The 19767-nt window shown below is 37.6% G+C and overlaps 1 protein-coding gene across 1 annotated transcript in view; it reads right to left on the bottom strand.

Annotated features, from left to right (window-relative positions):
- hydin (HYDIN axonemal central pair apparatus protein) overlaps positions 1-19767 on the bottom strand; it is a 63291-nt gene that overhangs the window by 6640 nt on the left and 36884 nt on the right. The window contains 40 exon segments of the mRNA XM_016494636.1: positions 356-521; positions 611-737; positions 1122-1325; positions 1404-1617; positions 1739-1833; positions 1902-2062; positions 2824-3179; positions 3326-3553; positions 4100-4205; positions 4294-4489; positions 4575-4726; positions 4874-5118; positions 5615-5819; positions 5900-6002; positions 6243-6478; positions 6586-6754; positions 6885-6984; positions 7189-7291; positions 7465-7663; positions 7777-7949; positions 8384-8543; positions 8687-8806; positions 8894-9076; positions 9171-9235; positions 9362-9559; positions 9661-10074; positions 10352-10505; positions 11030-11187; positions 11302-11421; positions 12082-12446; positions 12537-12699; positions 12818-12900; positions 13051-13180; positions 13499-13738; positions 14588-14737; positions 15153-15344; positions 15774-15895; positions 16123-16259; positions 16334-16467; positions 16758-16891. Coding sequence (XP_016350122.1) covers positions 356-521; positions 611-737; positions 1122-1325; positions 1404-1617; positions 1739-1833; positions 1902-2062; positions 2824-3179; positions 3326-3553; positions 4100-4205; positions 4294-4489; positions 4575-4726; positions 4874-5118; positions 5615-5819; positions 5900-6002; positions 6243-6478; positions 6586-6754; positions 6885-6984; positions 7189-7291; positions 7465-7663; positions 7777-7949; positions 8384-8543; positions 8687-8806; positions 8894-9076; positions 9171-9235; positions 9362-9559; positions 9661-10074; positions 10352-10505; positions 11030-11187; positions 11302-11421; positions 12082-12446; positions 12537-12699; positions 12818-12900; positions 13051-13180; positions 13499-13738; positions 14588-14737; positions 15153-15344; positions 15774-15895; positions 16123-16259; positions 16334-16467; positions 16758-16891 — 6960 coding nt within the window.

A 19767-nucleotide genomic window follows, 5' to 3' on the forward strand; every position in this document is an offset into this window, starting at 1 on the left:
CATGGACACTCCTGCTGAAAAGACTGGCATACGTAACCAATAAAATCATTAAAAAAATTACACTTTTCAATTTTCTTTATATCTAAACCAGTTCCTCGCTGTCATAATTTGCATAAAGTCTCAGTGCCTTTTGTCCATACATTGAAAGTCAATAGGATCCTATGTTGTTCATTGTATGGTCAAAAACGGCAGAAACACTCATTAAAATAACTTCTGTTGTGTTCCACAGAAGAATGAAACCAATACAAGGTTTGGAACAGCATGAGGTTGAGTAAATGATGACAGAAAGTTTATTTTTGGGTGAACTATTCTTTTAACATGGTTGGTAGAATCGAGCATTTTATTGAAACCTCACCTAGTAGCAAACTGCCCAGATTGAGGTGGGCTCGATCAATATAGACAACAGGCTCATTAGCAGTGCCCACCAGCAGAAAGGGCAAAGACAAGTTGTGCTCAGGGATTAAGAAGGTCCAGAAGGATTCCACTAAATCTAGGTTGAGAACCTGGTACTCAAATGAGACCTGAAAACAGAGATTAAAATGTAATATCGATTCATGTCTGAAAAGAAGAATATTTGCTGCATGATTTGTTAAAATCTCAAACAAAACACCTTCACTTCTTTCCCTGGCTGAATGGACTCGTTTGGTGTAAGGCAGCTGAAAGAAGATTTGCCCAAGTCCTCACATCTCCAGATGAAAGAGTATGGCTTGTTTGTGGGATTAATAACACCAAATTCCCTGAGAGAAAATAATGCATTCATTATTTGTGTTATGCAATAATAAATCACCCATGTCCTGTTTATATATAGTACACAGAATGTATACTGTTAGGATCAAGTGACAGCTGTCACCACAGGAATAAATGACATTTGAAAATATATTAAAACTCAAAACAGTTCGTTTGAATAGCATTTTACAATATTACAGTATACTTAACTAGTAAGTATGATCAAATACATGCACACTACAGTATATGTATAATATATTTATAAGTATGTATAATTTAAGTGTATATAATATAGGATAGTATTTAGAAATATACATATATGCATATTATATTTGTTTGTAATATAAACAACGTGACTTCAATCAAAGTCAGAACTATTAAATTAAATGTTTTACCTGCGGACAGACGTGCCAATACCCACTGAGGTGAACTCTATAACCCTGGTATTGGGGTCCACAGTGAGGGGACTGTGGGGCTCAGGGTTCCGCCTGTTTCCAGTGAGGTAGTCTGAATCCTTTAGGTGGAAATGACAGTATGGCAGCAAACTGCGACCACTTACGGTGATCACTGGACTCTGCTGATCCTTCAGATTAGTGATGCTACAAATGAAAAATAAAAAGTTTAGAACTGAGCAAACAGTCATAATAAGCAAATAATTTCACCTCTGAGAGTCTGACCTGCAGATCAAACTGGCCTTAAACTCAGCCACTTCCAGAGGGGAGAACCGGATGTGGAAAGTTTGACTCGCTCCGGGGCTGATAAACCCTACGTCGGATTCAACACTGAAGGGAGGAAGTTCTGGGTCTCCTAGCAGTAGAGAGGACACACTCTGCAGAGAGCTCGCTGGTCTTTCTGGTGTCCTACTCCCTTGAGCCGAGCGGGAAGTCCTACCTGATCCGTCAGATATATTAATACAGTTTTGTTTTTTGATTACTTGCATCTAATGAAAATGTAAAAACATACTTCTGTGGTACATGATCAGACCACAAACATTTTAAGGCTGAAGGTTTACCTCCATGTTCAAAGCATGCAGTCTTTCCATATGTCTCCATCAGAACCTGCCAGGAATACTCCAGCTTAACACTGCCTTTGTTCTCCATCTGGAGGCTAAAAAAACATAACATCACTTATGAAAATCTGAAAATTCAACAGAATTTGAGTGCACTTCAACTTACTGAAAGACTCTGGTCTGGTACAGCATTGTGTCTTTGAAACGGATGGGTCCAGTATCACATTGGTATTTGGCGTAATCACATGTGGCACTAACTATCAGCTCCATCTCTCTTGAGGAGTTCTCCACCACAGAGTGAGGAGGCTCCGGGTCTGTCGCTACTACCTAATCACAGTGACAAGATTATAAGTAAGAATTAGAAGTCAGTTTTAATTTAACACCTTTAATATCTTAACATTTATGTTTCCATCTCTGTAAAAAAACAGGGTAATTTTAACTTTTCTAGTAACTGTGACTTTATTTTAATGCAGCCTCCTTACTGTTTTTCCCTGACACATTCATAATTATTACTTCTGCCGATGTGCTGTGGCAAGCTTTATGCGCGCTTGAGCGCTTATTAGGCTATGTAGGCAGTTAAAGGCTCATATTTATGTTTATTAATAAACATGATTAGTTGAATAATGCTTTAAATGAACGACTACTAGTCGACCAGAAATTTTTTTAGTCGAGGGCAGCCCTATTTTATAGTAATTGCAACTTTATATTTCGCACTTGTGACTTTATATTTAATACCTACCACTTCACAGTATATCTCTCAGTTGCGACTTCATAGAGTATCTTGCAATTGCGAATTCATATTTAATAACTGCCACATCATATCTCCCAATTGCTACTATATACCTAACAATTGCCACTTTATTTTTCTTCATATCTTAACAATTGCAGCTTTTATTCTTGTGACTTTTTTATCTCACAATGTGACTTTATATCAAAATTAATATAAATGAATATAATTATATTAAATGAAGTACCCCCAGTAAACAGATCAAATGTGCTATCTTTTTATATTAATAGATGCACCACAGGATTTGCATTATTCTAATTTGTGCTACTGTCATCTCTATCACTGATTCTATGAAACGCACCTTCCGTTTGGCTGGTTGTTGTGGCGACTTTTCTACATCCATCCATTTAACAGTCCTATGACAGTCATCCCAGTCTGGGACCTGGTCTACAGGCTGCTGAAAGGTAATACCGCTGAGTTTACATTTTATTGTTTGAACGTTCAGCACAATGGGCTCCTCTGAGTAGAAGTTCACTGTCACAACTTTGGAGCAATCAGCATGCAAGTGACCAACTTGTGGAGAAAAGCTCAGCTGTGGGCCACTGGGAAGCCATTCAAAGCGCAGCACCTTGGAGCTGCTTGGGTTTGTCATGGTGAAAGTTTCTTGGTAAGTGCGGCCCACGTGACAGTCTCCAAAATTCAGAAGGTCAGACATACCTGAGGAAAGAATTAAGAAGGGATAATTGCCATAATTACCAACAGTGGGTACTGAAACCAAAAATATCCATAAAATAAATGGTACAATTTTTATTTTAATCATGCTTTAGAATGAAGCAAAAATCACACTATTAACTTGCATTTACTTTCAATGCTGTCCTGCTGAACTTTGCTGCCAATGTTGTCCAGGATGATGATGTCATGGTAACCCTCACCCACAAGCTGCACCACTGTCTGATCATACTGGTTATCCTTTACCATTAACTTCAAGCAGGCCTCAAACTTCTGAGCCACCTTTGGATGAAACCCGACCTGGAATTCTGCTTGTTGTCCAGCCATGAGGATCAGAGAGGCTACATGTACTAGTTGTGTCTCTGAAGAGGATCAAAAATGCAGTTATGTCACATACATTTGATTTTAATATGTTTCTGATGCATATCTCATGCTACCGTTCTCTTTATTTCAATTTGCTGCTTATGGTTGCCTGCCTCAAGCTAAATGTTTATACACAAGTCACAGAAGAAATAGCACATTGTTCCTTCTCCTACACTACAGCACTCTGTAAAAAAGTAATAACCACAAAGCTTGAAATGACTTTATTACATTTTTAAATATTCATATAGTTTATTATACGACTCTCTAGAATATATGATTCTGATTGGTCAATGGCTGCATTCTTTGGTCAAACATGACCGCTTGACATAAAGATACTGATCATTGCATTTTGTGATAAAACCAGCTCTAATTGATCTCTTTAACCTATAAACAATGACACCCAATCTAATGAAACAGAACAAGGTCCAAAACAATCTGCTGCTGTTTGTGTTATTGGTTTCATAGCTCATTTGAAAAGCAAATCATAACAGCATTTTGCAGAAATGAATGTCTATGCAGACTCTTCATTTGTGTTTATGGCTTGCCTTCTCTGGGATTGCATTCTATTTGTGAGGAGGCCAGTCTGCAAACAGTGCCAGGAGCAGCTTTTAGAGTGAAAACGTCCAGGTGACACTGTAGTACAATGCTAACCTGCAAATACAAGGAAAGAATGGATTATTACAATAAAAATTAAAGTCAGAGAAATAGAAATTTAGCTGAAAACTAATTTTGATCTTACTTGTGCAGGCACATTGCCATTGTTCTTGATCACTAATGGAAGAGTCTGCCTTCGTCCCACCAATAAGCGCTTAAACTGCAGCACTGGCTGACCTCGATTAGTCCTCTGAATAGGTCTCAGAACTGTGATGCAGGGCAAATTGCCTTCACCCATTAGATCAAACACCAGAGCTTTGGGTTTGGTGGCAGAAGCTTGACTGTGTTACAAAACAGAATGGGTAAAGCCTCAACAAACTATCAACAACCATCTAAACAGTTCAAACCTGTATTGAAAGCAGTTACCTTGCGCTCCCTTTCAGAAGTGCCTCAAACACTGCATGATATGTGTGCATAGTTAAAGGAGAAAAGGTGATTGTGGCAAAAGCATGAGAGTGGCTGGGGATACACAACTTTGTAAGGGTCACCTCAAAAACCTCTGCATTGTGCGTTGTCGTCTTAAATTACAAAAAAAAAAATGTTAACAGAAATGTTAAGCAAAGAGAGAGTTAAGCAACAATTAACAGTTACAATATTTCAAAACATTAAATTGCTATAAAATTTGTACAAATTCGGCAGAATAACATCAATAGTGTCAGAACCACTTCTCACAAACACACCTTGACTGTTTTGATCACCAGGCTGAGTTCACAGGACACTTTTCCTGGATTGGTCAGCCGGAACTGGGCTTTGGCTGACTGACCCACCAGTACATTGTTGAAGACAAACTTGTTCTCGTCCTGTACATAGATGCCCATACTGTCCCGGTATTGCTCACACTGTAGCATGCTACTGTTCTTACAGATACGGTGCTCCTCAAAGATAGAAGCAATGTCTGTACTCGCTATTCCTGTAAACAATACAGTGATCAATTTTACACTATAATTCATACTAGTATAGTAAACTTTATTTTTAAGCAGCAAGTCATTCATTAAACACATCATGAGCCCAGAGGCAGAGCTACACCATGGGGCCCACTGAGCCTAGAGGCGGAGCTGCACCAGAGGACCTACTGAGTCCTGGGGTGCACCAACACACCACAGGGCCCACCAAACCCAGAGGCATGCACTAAAAGGTGGATAATGGCGGGTAGAGTTCAATGTAATAAAAATAATGGATGGCTAATATAAAATAAAAAATATAAAAAGTTATTTTAGCATTTCAAGACCAGAATAAGAACCCTTACACAATGAGAATATATTGTATAAATTAAAGTTTATGCCATTAGGCAGCTATCAAAATACTCAACTCTTATGAACCATCAAAAAAATGAACAAAAAAATACATAATAAGAGAATGTACTTCACAGAACATTATATACTGTAGAATCATTCATAGTCACAAACCTGGCATACAAACTTCTGCTATTAGCTTGTATGGAATCCCATCAGGGTTGTCAGAGGGGTCTCTGTCAGTGATGTCTATAGCTAGACATTCCTCCCAACTACCTACATGCTCTGCCTTGCAATCCACAGTAACCACTTGTTGGGCTCCAGGTACCAGAACCCCAAAGCACGGAGACAATGAAAAAATACCACATGTCAAATGTATCTGTAAAAAAAACATATCCAAATTTAGATTGTTACTGTACACTCTATCAAGAACTGTAAATAAAGAAATACTTTTCCTACCTGTGTTGATATGCCAGTCTCATTCTGCACAGTGTGTCGTAATTCACTGGCACTGGGTGGTTTTGTAGTATAACTGTCTTTTGATGGCTTCTTACTTCCCAAGCTTAAAAAAGACATTTAATTTAATTTTATATATAGTAGTCAACATTTGAAGTGGATCAAAAAAGTTCATCAAGTTTTCAAGTTGTCCTAAGGCAAGAATGCATTTTGGTTTTAGGTTTTAGGACAACTTTGATGAAAAGTTTTGATCCACTTCAAATGCTGACTGTTTTTATTATTTTTTATAATTAATTAATTTATTTATTTTTTACATTATATAATTATATTTTTACAATAGCCATACCCTCTCCTCTGTGCAGGAACTGGGGCGTTTTTACACATCCTAATGGTGAAACGCATCTCAAAGCTGCCTCTGTTCTCCACAGTGAGAGTCTGTTTCTTGCGAGAGCCATACACCAGTGGGCCAAAGTTGATATCATTAGAAGGATTGATACTGTATTTGGAGAAAAGTGCTTGGATGGACACTTTGATTGGTATAGTGTTAATGGTCTCGCCACCATCCAAACTGGGCTCAATAACCTGGGGAAAATACAACACAACTCATTATTTTAGTCTCTGATCACAGCAGAACGAAAATAAAAAATACTGTATGATAAAGAATCTATTAAGTGGTAAGATTAAAAGACCTGACAGCAAAGGATTGGGCTATCTCTGATGGACATCTCCTGGTTGTGGTGATAAATAATCTGGACAGTACTGGGCTTATTGTTGGGGCGTAATGAGCCTTTCTGAGGAGTGATGGAGAACACTGAGTTCAGATCTGGCATTCCTGGCTCTGTGGCCACTAGAGTAAACCTGTAAGTGAAAATTATTAACAAAAGGAGAGAGAAGAAATGTTAAAGACATCTTTGATGTTTTTCTTTTCATTAAAATAGAATATATCTATCTATGGTATCTATCTATAAATATCTATATAGTAACTCACTTAAAGGCTATGTCATATTTGCCTTTGTTTTCCAGCTTAATAGACCGTTTGACCTCGTCTGATACTTTGATTGTTCCAAAGTCTACTGAACCATCAGAATCTACAGCAAATGCAAAAACAGCATCAAATGAATAAAGGGAATTTGTATTGGTCACTGTGTTACACAGAAGAAAGAAAGTCATATAGGTTTAGAACAAAATGACAGTGAGTAAATGATAACAGAATTTTAATTTTAGGGGTTTATTTTTAGCTGGAAAATGATGTGATGGTGTGAAGAGCCAATGAGCTGTTTTCAGGTAAGTACCTTCTGGAATGGTTATGTCCACTGCAATATCATAGGCCTCTGCAATAATCTGAATGTTCTCTGAATGTTGAACGATGCCAAGAATGTTCTCCACATCTGACACCTGGTAAACATACATGTCTAATCAGACACATGCAGACAAACTAATGCATAGCATACCAGTACATGTACACGAATTATGATTACATTTACTCTTTATCTGCATTAAACACCTTCACATTTGTAAACACTGCTAATGATTCAATTGCAAAACGTTTGTTTTTCATTCTGCAGTACCTCTAAACAAATGGCCCTCTTCAGTTTGACAGGGTTCTTGGCTATAAAATACATGTGCAGCCTGAAGTCAGAATGAGGCATTATGATGCCTTTGTTCTGAGACACGCTGAATTCATCCCCAAGAATCTCCAGGCCCCTCAGCCTCCAAGCAGCTGGCATAAGGGTGTTATTGAGCAGACATAAACTCTGGGTTTCTTTTCTGCAGACAAAATACGAAACATTTATGAAAAGGATTTTTTCAACCGTAGTGCATCTGATTAATTATAACAACTAACACAAAAATCAGTATATGTTGAAGTGAATGTAGTAGACCTGTATGGTGGAGTTTTGTCAAACTGGAGCAGTTTGCGGTCCAGCTCCAGTTCAGGCCTGACTCCTATACAGGAGAGGCGGAAGACAACAGGCTCTGGGTTCCCCTTGATGCAGCACACCAAGCTGTCCTCTATATGTTTGGGGGTATTTGGGTATGCCCACACCATCAGTAGCTGCCAGGAGGATATCAAACATTAATGATGAGGGAGTTTAAGTAAATGCCTTTTTTGGTGTTAAACTGAGTTTAATAAGACTGAGGCTGAAGATGGTACAAAGGTGGCTAAAAAAGAAAGGTTTCAATGTGTACAACTTCAAAACACAAGACAAAGAAGGAATATGTCCACACACACTGAAATTAAAACTCCCAAAAAATTATTGCAACATTTCAACCAGTTGGTCTTCATAAGGCACATCATAGTTAACCGCAAAGGTGGTTAACAAATTTAAGAAATGGCTAGTTAGTATGTTTAGAGAAAATACAGCTAAGTCAATATTTTTAACCACAAAATCTGATTCAAATCACATTTAAAAAATTTAAAAATGGCTTCCAGTTCAAACAATCCCAAAATTACATTCTGCAAAAAATAAGAAATATAAATTTGCATACTTTTCGCTCATTGGCTTCCAGTGCCATATTTGGAGGGTCAAGAAGGAAAGTGGTGGCCTTGGTGTCATGTTGAAAGCAAAAATGGATCTCTGCCTCCATTTTAGAAGTATTGTGAATTACAAACTTTTCCATGTTCTCAGGATATTTTGCTTCTTTATACCTGGGTCAGGATAACATCATTAATATTACTAAAGACCTAATGTACAAACAAATTTATTATAGAATAACTTTAATAGAAAAGTACTGTTAAGACACTCAATAATGAAAAGAGCTCATTTAGCACAGAGAACAACAAGCCAGCACCTGTCCCTGGTCTTTCCACATAGCAGAGGTCCAAACTCATACAGGCCTGACTGGATAATGTAAGTCTTTTGAAGTCCACTCTCAGGCCGCAGACTCTTTTTGCAGTGTGCAAACACAATCCTATTACATAAACACACAGACACTATGTAGTACATGTCCAAGGACAATGATAACTGCTGCATATTTCTCTACTGAAATGTTCCTCACTTGGGGTCTCTGCTTATAGTTGGGTAAGCACAAATTCCTCTACAGTATAGCTGATAACATCGCTTAGTCCCCATCACCTCAAAGTTGAAAGTCTGATCAAAATTTCCAAGAACAGAAGAGTAAAACCTGATCCTTAGAGTGATGGCTCCATTTGATGGTACAATCCAGCGGAAACTAGTGAGTCTGTAAAAGAACAGCAGATTTCACGGTTTCAGTGAAATGGGTCTATTTATTTGTGATTGTATATGAGGTTTATATGTGTGAGGGACCTCCTTACCCATGGTTGTATTCTGGGTTGGGTTCCTCAGAAGGTACACCCTGGCCAGTAATCGTTATGCCCTCCTGCAGGAAGACAAGTAGACCGCTTTTTAATAAGTCTTTTTCCACATTTAAACTAAAGTTACATTCTGTATAAATCACTAAAAGACCTTAGACATGTACAAGAGAATTTCTTTAAGGCTTAAGTACCTTAACGATTTCTGATCTCAGGTCTGCTTCTTTCTTCTCTGGCAGATCCTCACAAGACGTGGGCATCAAAAAAGTAAAACAGCTGTTGGAGAGCTGTGTGTTGGGAACTGATCTCATCTTAGGGTATGGGACTATGGAGAATATTATAGGTGGTGGGATGGGTGGACCTTTAGGTCCTAACCCTAACCCATCCAAAACCTGTGAGAAAAACATTTAAAACATTTACTTGATATTCTATGGATACAAACTTTGCACAATGAAGAACTGTTCCAACATAAAGAGGAACTGAAGTACTATACCTCCTCATGGGAGGGTAGTTTCATGCTACTGATGATCTCGAATCCATCCAGTTGTTCCTTCTCTTTTATAGACAGCCAGATGTAGGGGATAGGCTGTGGAACCGCTATCTTTTCCGAGCCCTCGGCACCATCAGTTGACACTTGGGTCTGACTGGGAGCTGGTGACTTCATATCTGCAGCCTCCACTTTTAGCTTTTCCTTCTCAGCTTTTTCCTTCTCTCGTTCCTTCTTGCTCTTCTTGGCAGAGGGAGGAGGACAGTTCGTTATGTCTACAGTCTCTTGGGCTTCGGAGGCCATGGGCTGCAATATGAGACTCTGTGTTCGGTCCCAGAACTGAAGAATGTGTTGGAGTTCTGGCTGACTCTGTTCGTACAGATGGAATCGGCCCAGTAGCTGTCTGTCACTCTCACTGGACTGTTAAAGAAGAACAACAAAATATAGTTTTCAAAATAGATTTCAAACATAACTGGACAATGCAAACCAGCCAGACAATCTCGTTTAAAGTAATTACAATTGGTGCTGGTTGTGGTACATAAATTATACACTTTACCTTGATTGGAAGTCAAATACTTCATGTAGTTCATGTAATCAAGTTACAAAATTTTAAATATGAAAATCTGAAACATCTTTAGGCTTCACAAGAATAGTCTTCTGATGGCAAGCATATTGCGAATTGCACACTCAAACCTACCATCTCTTGTTGTAGGTCCTCAGAAAGTGGCAGGGGGTCTTCATGTTTTGGTTTTGTATCCCAGTCCTCACTAGGTGTCATCTCCTCTTCTCTTAAATTCTCAAGCTCCTGTTGTCTTCTCTCTTCTTGTTCTTGGTCAAACTTGTCCTGTTCTCTAAAGTAATCCACAAATTAAATTTCACAAACTCATTCTTACCTACAGTTTTTTTTTTTTTTTAATAAAATCGAGTGTGAAGAACTTGTTGAAAATTTTCTGTCATTACTAAAACCTATGAAAACCTGTATTCTCATTTAAATCTCATTTACAGGGTACACTGCAAGAAATCTTTTTTAATTTAGTCTTATTTTGAAGATAAATAAAATAAAATAAGAAGCAAAAATATATATTAAGATATTAAGACTTGTTTTTAGAGAATACATCCTGAAATAAACATATTTGTCTTATCCTGTTGGTAAGTTACTTTTTCTTGTTTTAAGCATAGCCTAAATCTAACGTAAATCTAAAATCTAAACTTAAACCTGAGATAAATGGTCTGAAAAACAGCCTGAATAACTTTTTAAAAAAATTGTCTCAAGTTAATGTATCTGGATGCATGTATCTTCTGGAATATAATATTATAATAAATAAATACATTTTCAAATATAAGAAGAATCTTGAATCAGAACAGTGTAGAGCACCTTAGCTTGAAGGCACTGTAGCTGTTAAACAGGTTGATAACATAAATATGGCGACGGTTGTCGAAGGCTTTCAGGATGATCTGGAGCGTTTTACTTGGCGAGTGGCAGTACAGTGTCTCCAATCCGTCAATCACAACACCACAGTGACAGTCACTAAGCTATGGCATGGGGGCAAGCAGGACAAAATTACTATATGTCTGCATATCCTGTGATTGACACAAATTATCAACCATATATCATATATGTATAGGGTATACCAAAAATGTACACACCTGCAGTCTCTCTGACAGGATCTCTACTAACACATCATCAGGCAGTAGGCAGCTAATCAGCCCCAGCTCTTCATTTTGACTGGCACTCACACTCAGACGCCTGTGTACCTGACCATCTGTCTGCAACACACACACACACATTTTAAATATTTATTTATATCCATTCATACATGACACTTACAAACAAGACACAGTACAATACAGTACATATCCATATGTTACACCATATGTTTGGTTTTACTACAGTATCTTAATGTATTTACTATATTAATGTAGGGAAAACCTGACACTCACACATATACATTTTATCTCTTTCTCAATTAGCATTTTTGTATTCCAGTAAAAATGACTGTAATATAGTGTGTGCGTGTTTATGTATTGATGTATGTATATGTATGTATATAGTGTGTGTGTGTGTGTGTTTATGTATTGATGTATGTATGTATATGTATGTTTATGTATGTATGTGTATGATCCTCTATAAATCATCAAAATGCTAATTTGGTGCTCAAGAAAAAAATGTATCAATGTTAAAACAGTTTTTGGAAACTGTAATTGATATACAGTATATATATATATATTATTTAGAAGAAACATTGGATTTTTGCTTAAAAACAAGTAAAATCTTAATATCTTATATAATGCTGTTTCTTAAGTAAATATATAGTTTTAATGATGTTTAGATTAGTTTTACTGGACAACAAGAACTAAAGACTATTCAGTCAAAATGTTTTCTTCTGATATGTAAGTGACTAAGTGACAAGAGATTTTGTGTGTTACCAGTGAAGCAGTGCGACCGGAGCTGTTATTCTTCTGTGAATGCCCTGTGATGTTTGTTTTATTTCGGGTTGAGGCAGATGACAGGGGGACTTTAGGATCACTGGTCAGGCTGCCTTCAGCTGTGTGTTTGGCAACTGCCTCAACACTAAGAACACCAGCACCCTGACCAACAGTGGCCATCATATCTGCTGCTGCCTCATCCACTTCCTTCTGAGCATGCACCACAGCAACCTTGGCACATTGTTCCCTTGCCCTCAGGGCTGCAGAGCTGTTCCCTGATGCCACAGCTTCCTGCACCACCTCATCTACACTGAGACACGCTGCCCCATAGTGCTTAGCCAGTGTAATTGCTGTCCTTGTTTTACCTGCACATATAGATGCTTACATTTGCATCAGAGCGAAATTTCCAGCAGGACAAATAGCATGCATACATGGGTAAATCTATAAAATCTTACCTGACAGAGGGGCACCATGAACAACAATGGCAATGCCCCGGCGATTTAGGGCAGCCTTGCCTTCTGGTGAAAGATCAATGCCCATATGATGAGCAACAACTCTAGACACAGGGTCATATTCCAGATCCCCCACTGCAGTGCCAGCACTGATGTTGTCTTTAGCCTGGCCTGTGAGGAGAAGAAATATGTACTCTCTTTTATGTGTAATAATGTACTGAATTATAATTCCAATCTCATAAAGAATGCAAATGCATTTAAATTACTGTTGCCCTAGGCTGAACCATACCTTTACCACTGAGTGTTTCACCCTCAGATAGTGCAGCTGTCTCCCCCTTGTCTTCATCTTCAAGACCCTCCACGGAATCTTAAAAATAGGTTAGAACTATAAGATTCACTTAAAATTCTGCCAAAAGGCAAAACCTGTGATCATGTGCCAAGTCAGACGTGTTTTAGTCTTATAAACAATTCTGCATCGATCATAAATTAAAACCATTTCTGTTGCTGTATACGGTACCCTGCTTGGGTTCCTGCGAGCTCTGCTCGTTGTAGAAGTCCAACAGTTCTGGGGGCAGAGTCTCGCCAGGAGCACGGGGAGGTAGAAGTAACACATTTTGGGCATCGTATCCTTTTAACATTCGCAAGATCTGAGAAGCAGAATAAAAAGACACATTGGAAGAGGATGAATATAAACCAAACACATATTTGAAGGTCATTGTTGAGAAATAAGATTCACTGGGAGAACTGAAAATATATACAGTACACAGTAATTGAGGCAAATGCTGAAGGTAAAGCTCAGATAATTTGGTCTGAAATAATCTGAGAAATGTTAGTTAATATTAGGAATTTTCATATTGACAGTATGTGATCTCATTACTATCTAAGAGAAAATAAAATAGATATTAAAGAAATCTTTAAAAAATCAAACAAAACAAGAAAAACTATTTTGAACCTATTAAGCTCACCTCTTCCTCTTCTAGGTACTGCTTGTCGAAGTCCAGAGAGTAAAACTCTATAGGGAAGGGGTAAGGGTTGCGGACAACCACCTCGGCCACCTTCCCTTCCCAGTAGGGCAGGATGGACCCAAAATCTTGTTCTAAGGAGGAAAACTCCAGCTGAGGCTCTTCTCCCTGACCTTGGGCCAGCAGCAGGATCTTCTGAGTGCTCTGAGCCACTGTTATCACTAGTCTCTGAATGTACGCCCTCTGAAGAACACATATCAGAAGGAAAACAACCAGGCCTTTGAATAAAGATACACAGCTGGCTGCAGATCAACTGCAGGCGAAACAATATAGAGGAATTATTTATAGCTCAATCATGTTACTCTGACTCCCAATAGAACTACACTGTCCTCATTCTACTTTGCGGAATCAAATTTAAAATGGTACTGATTTGTGTAAGTATCTTATTTATAGAAAATATAAAGTGTACATAGATTTACTAAAATATAGCTAGATTTAATCTTGAACTTAGACATCAGAAAGTCCCATTCATAATTATTGCACTACCATTCAACAGTTTGGGATTGGTAAAAAGTCTCTTATTCTCACCGAGTCTGAATTTATTTGATCAAAAATAATACAGATAAATACTGAAATACTGATACATTTTAAAATAACTGTTTGCTATTTTAAAATATATGTAATATTGAACATTTGTACTGTATGTAATTTATTCCTTGAGATGGCTAAGCTGGTTTTTTAGCAGCCATTACTCCAGTCTTCAGTGTCTAATGATACTTCAGAAATCATTCTAATATGCTAATTTGGTGCTCAAGAAACATTTCTTATTATTATCAATATTAAAAACAGTTGTGCTGCTTAATATTTAGAGGAAATACTTTTTTCAGGATTCTTTGATGAACAGAACATTTCAAAAGATCAACATTTATTTGAACATTATATCTTTTGTAACATTATAAATGTCTTCACTAATTTTAATCAATTCTTGCTGAATAAAAGTATTAATTTCTTTGAAAAAAAAAAGTTTTGATCTGTAATGTATATGTAAAACTAGTAATTGTGTAACCATAGCTAGTGTCTGTGTTTCTTTACCCCCTCTGCTGGGCTGAATTTGACCTGCACGTTGGTTCTGTCACCAGGATAGAGTGTGCCATCTGAGGGCAATAACTCAAAGACAACTGGAGGAGGCCGCTGTTTCAGCTGAGCCTGTCTTCTGAGGTACAGTGGGATGTGCTTGTCAATCTGATCACACAGCCAAAGAGACAACATCTGGGATAAATTCCCATTCAATTCAATCACAACAAAACTAGATATGTTATCAGAGGAAACCCCACAACAGGAGCGCTTAAGTAAACCTCATACCACAGTCTAATCTTAAAAAAAAACTGATTAGCAGCAACAAACACGCCACAAAGATGAATGAATCTCAACACTGTGACCAACACCCATTAATATCAAGCAGATATATATAATTAATTACTAAACTAAATCAGCTTATTAATGATGGAAATGAGTCTCAAAGTCAACATGAAATCAAATTAACTCTATTTACTTTCTTAATACATGATCCTAATCTTACAGCGAATGATTCATCAGTTATTCCAAAAACAAAAATGACTCTGGCTCTTTGTTTGTATGTTCTGTACAAGGCTTGTACCTTCTTTGGTCGTTCCTCCTGTCTGATGCTCCACTCACAGGGCACTGGCCCATCATTGTGCAGCTGGACTGTGATTACCTGACACAGGCCGGACTGGATGGTGTCAAACTGCAGTGTGTCTGTTGACACTGTGAGAGATGGCATTGTGACCTCCGCGCATAAACGCACCTGTACTTGGGGCCCCTTAGTCACCTGTCAATCACACAGAAGTAAATGACTCCAAGTAGCAATAAGCTATAATGTAGAGCACAAATAGCAGTGGGTGCCTTCCAGAAGATATATACTGTACAAACATTGCAAACTAAGTATTATTAATTCTGTAATAATTCATTGACAAAATGCTGCAATTTTGAATTTTTCTGATTTAATACTTTTTATTGTAAATTATATAATCAACATTATGAGTTGAATTTTAAGATGTCACAATTTTGCTTACATTTGTTAAAATACCTAGAAAATGTGCAGAATCTTATTAAGTACAAGTCTATATGAGATTTGTGAATGTGTGAATGTTTATGATGATGGATGTTTGCAGTCTCAAAAGGCACAAAAAGTCAATATTTCATCTTCATCCAGCATTTCTTTGCTTGTCTCAGATATTTAATGTCGTTTTCACCAAACCTGTATGGGCATAACTGCATCGATCTTTCCCAGATTGGCCCCACAGGCATCAAACTTCAACTCAAACGTCTCTGTCTCGCAGAAGGGCAAATTCTGCACCCTGTCCAATTCTGTACTAAACCCTGAGCAGAATAAAAATTTATATTTATGCAGTGAATAAAAAAAGCTATGCAGAATGAAATTTCAAATGATTCATTCTGGAATAACAACACTAAGAGGAGAAGCTCAACTTTACATCAAACCACAAGCGTCGTAAACAATCTAAACACATCACGGAGATTGACACCGATTTAAACAAGATCTGTTGCTGAAATCTAAATCTACTGACCATTCTGTGGAAAGCACCAACCTGTGCCTGCCAGTGAGCTCCTGTCAGCTCTGAAAGATACAGCAACTGGACAAGTGTTGGTTATTTTGACAATGTGGGTCACGATGCTGCCATTGTTGACATAGCCAAAGTCCAGTGTGTACTCAGGCAAGCTTAACCTAAAGAGAAGGTCCATCAGACATGTGCTTTGATTGCTTGTAAAAATGAGAGGTTTCTACATGAATGGACTTACTTGCACAGCTTCTTGAGCCAGTTGTTAGTGGACCCAGATCCTCTTTGATCTGCGTGTTGGTGTTGTTTCTGTACAGCCATGGCATTTTCCTTTACAAGGAGTCGTTCTAACTCCATCTGCAGCAGGGCATCATACTATGACATACATACATATATATTATAGTACACACAAAAATGTATATACAAAGCTGCAATAATGGCTATTCTCATTGGAGTTTGATGGATTACATAAAGCTTTACAAGGAGTCGTTCTAACTCCATCTGCAGCAGGGCATCATACTACGACATACATACAGTATATATTATAGTACACACAAAAATGTATATACAAAGCTGCAATAATGGCTATTCTCATTGGAGTTTGATGGATTACATAAAGCTAGGAAGAGGAAGACATAACATGCAATTATCACAGACAGACTCACAGTAGGAATGTAGTCTTCTTCTGGTGGCATCTCCTCCTTTACTGTGACCAGCCTGCTCAACACCCCCTCCCTTGAGTTTTCATTTGCCACCGAGTCTTTTGCCTCCTTTAGCAAAGAACCATATATCTCCTCATCTAGCCAGGAAACAGAAACATTGCATAGCCTCTTCTGATAAGCCTTATTCAGAAAAGATTTTGATTGAGATTTGAGTACAACAGCCATGTATTTTAGTTCAAATCATAATTTTCTATTTAATCTGAGTCTACTCACTGCTTGCGATTACTGATTCAACAATCTCTTTTTATAGGCCTTGTAGTCAAAGTATTGACCTTATAATGTAAAAATATCTCTTGAGCAACAAAGCCTGCAATTTCTTCACTCTTTACTACAAACTGCCTGTGTTAGTAATGCAAAGAATCCAATCAATAGGTAATCAGAAAGCAACACAGTATTCCTCTCCTTAGTAATAGTTGCACTATTTGCTCTATAACCACAAGACCTCAGTTCCCACTGAGAGCAAAACTGCTTGTTTCTGAGATAAATAGCACTCCTTCAGGCTGGCTGCAGATCAGAGAGGAAAATGGATTTGAACAGCTCTAGCGCAGAGTGTGAGCTAGTTCAAGGTCAAGAAGACCATTACGTCTGTCTGCAATCTGGCACGGTGCAACTGTGTTTGATTAAAGGTTAGGTGAGCCAGGACGAAGGACTGGACTCCATTCAAGAGTATTTGATGAGAGTGAAAGTTGGATCATATTCAGGGATTTAAAACATCCTGTCTGAAATTTTCAATGTGTTCAACAATTTTGTGAAGAGCTGTTGGCCTCAGAATGGCTAATTCATTTATAAGGTTCGATTAATTAGATCATATGAAGATGTATTGTGTCTGACTTGGCCAATCACTTAATGGCTATACTTTTTTGTTTTGTAAGTCTAAACTCTTACTTAAAATTCCTTTTTTTTTTTAAGTTATGTCTTTGGGGCTTTTATGGCTTTATTGTTGGTAGGACAGTGGAGATACGACAGGAAAGCATAGGGCAGAGAGAGGGGGAGCAGGATCGGCAAAGGACCACGAGTTGGGAATCGAACTCGGGTCGCCGGAGGCGCAGTTACGCTACATGTCGGTGTACTAACTACAAGGCTAATAGTGCCGACCTTAAAATTCCTTTTGATCTTGAGAGTTGGGATCAACCAAGTGAAAATGACAAGTCCAAAAAGCACAGCACAGAAATGAGGAGTCTTGAGACGGGCTCCGGTAAAAACAGATATCAGAATGTTTTAGAAATAGCAGGGCTCTACAGTGCGACCATTTCAGTCGCATTTGCGACTGAAACCTACTGCGTGCGACTATGAAAAAATGTTTAGGAGCACCAGTGCGACTGACCAGATCTTCATCATACTTGTGATTGTGATCACTGAGGGGAGCTTCAAAGGTTTCTATGTGTTTTTGTAGCGTTGAGTAATGTATCACAGACATATCTCATGAATCCTTTCATAAGCAAAGTGTAGATGGTGTAAATAAAAGATTCATTGTGCAGTGTAGAGAGTTTCGTTGATTATAAATGTGAGATCGCGATGAGCTAAGATGAGTGACAGCTTTTAATGATTTTTAAGGGAGTTTGTAAATGTGATACTGATTTAATACAACAGTTAAATAGACAAGACGTTAATATTAAGTGACTTACATTGTCTGACTATAACACTATTGTCTGATTTTGCTCTATTTCGTCGTGGAAAATAGTTTGAAACAAAGTCACAGCTCAGCCGCTGCGCATCTCCATTCAAACACAGCGGTGTTTCGTTTATGAATGAACTGCGTTTTTAAACGAACCTAGTGAGTCTGTGATTCATGATTACCCATTCATAAATACTGTCACTTGCTTCATTCCTGAATGAATCAGCCGTTCGAATGAATCAATTGAATGAATGATTCAGTGATAAAATCAGTGACTTGTCGCCACCTGCTGGCGGATTTAGTTTCATTTTTAAAGTATCTTTTCAGTTCTTTAAATCATTTAATATTTCTATATTCAACATTTTTTAAAACATTAATCTTAACATGAATTTATGGATTTAATTGCACTCATGCCACCTCTGATCCTCATTAAATGTCTGAAAATACACCTACAAGCCACTTTTGTGTTCTTCTGTGCTACCTCTGTACAGATTAATTTTAATACTGATTTCATTTGATTAGTAACTTATTCTTCTTATTCTACTTGTTCTTATTCTATGGTTTTATCTAGAATTTTTAAAAAGCTTATAAAATAAAAATGTTACAAAATTTGACATAAAAGATGACATACTTTTAATAAAGATAGAAAAATGTCATTACAAAGGTAAAAACAAAATTCTACTGTAAATCACTTTACGGAGTCAAATATCACCTCGTAATGGGAAGGCTATTTTTTTATCAAATTTTGGTGCTCCTAAATTTTTGACTGTGCTCCTACATTTTTTAAGTTAGGAGCACAAGCGCTCCTAAAAAGAAAAATAAGCGTAGAGCCCTGAATAGCCAAACAACTAAATGAAAGTTACTTTAAAAAAAATACATATTCATACATATTAATTTGCTACCGCAAATACATGCTTATGATGCTTGCCCCACCTAGTTTCTTCTGATTGGTCCACTGCTTTGAAAATGGAAATGATTAACTGTGCTGCATGTCAAATGTTGAACTTCTTAAAAACACATCTTAATACTTGATGCTCAGGTGCAAGACGCTAAAAAAAGGCTGTGAGACAAGGTGCAAAGACGTCTGTCTAGCAAATTTTTACACCAAAAAATAATTAAAAAGCAGTGCAAGTGCAAACAAAAACACATTTTGTGTGAACATTCCCCAAGAGCACACCTGTCCTCAACAAGCCGTGCAATTTGAGGTATAAATAATGATTATCAAAAAGTTTAATTCGTGTTCAGATCTCTACATACACTACCAACAGTTTGGAGTTGGTAAATTTGTTTCAGTAAGACAGTAATATTGTGAAATATTATTACTATTCAAAATAATAA

This window comes from Sinocyclocheilus anshuiensis, unplaced genomic scaffold (assembly GCF_001515605.1).
Source record: "Sinocyclocheilus anshuiensis isolate Anshui unplaced genomic scaffold, SAMN03320099.WGS_v1.1 scaffold286, whole genome shotgun sequence".
Classification (NCBI taxonomy): Eukaryota; Metazoa; Chordata; class Actinopteri; order Cypriniformes; family Cyprinidae; genus Sinocyclocheilus; species Sinocyclocheilus anshuiensis.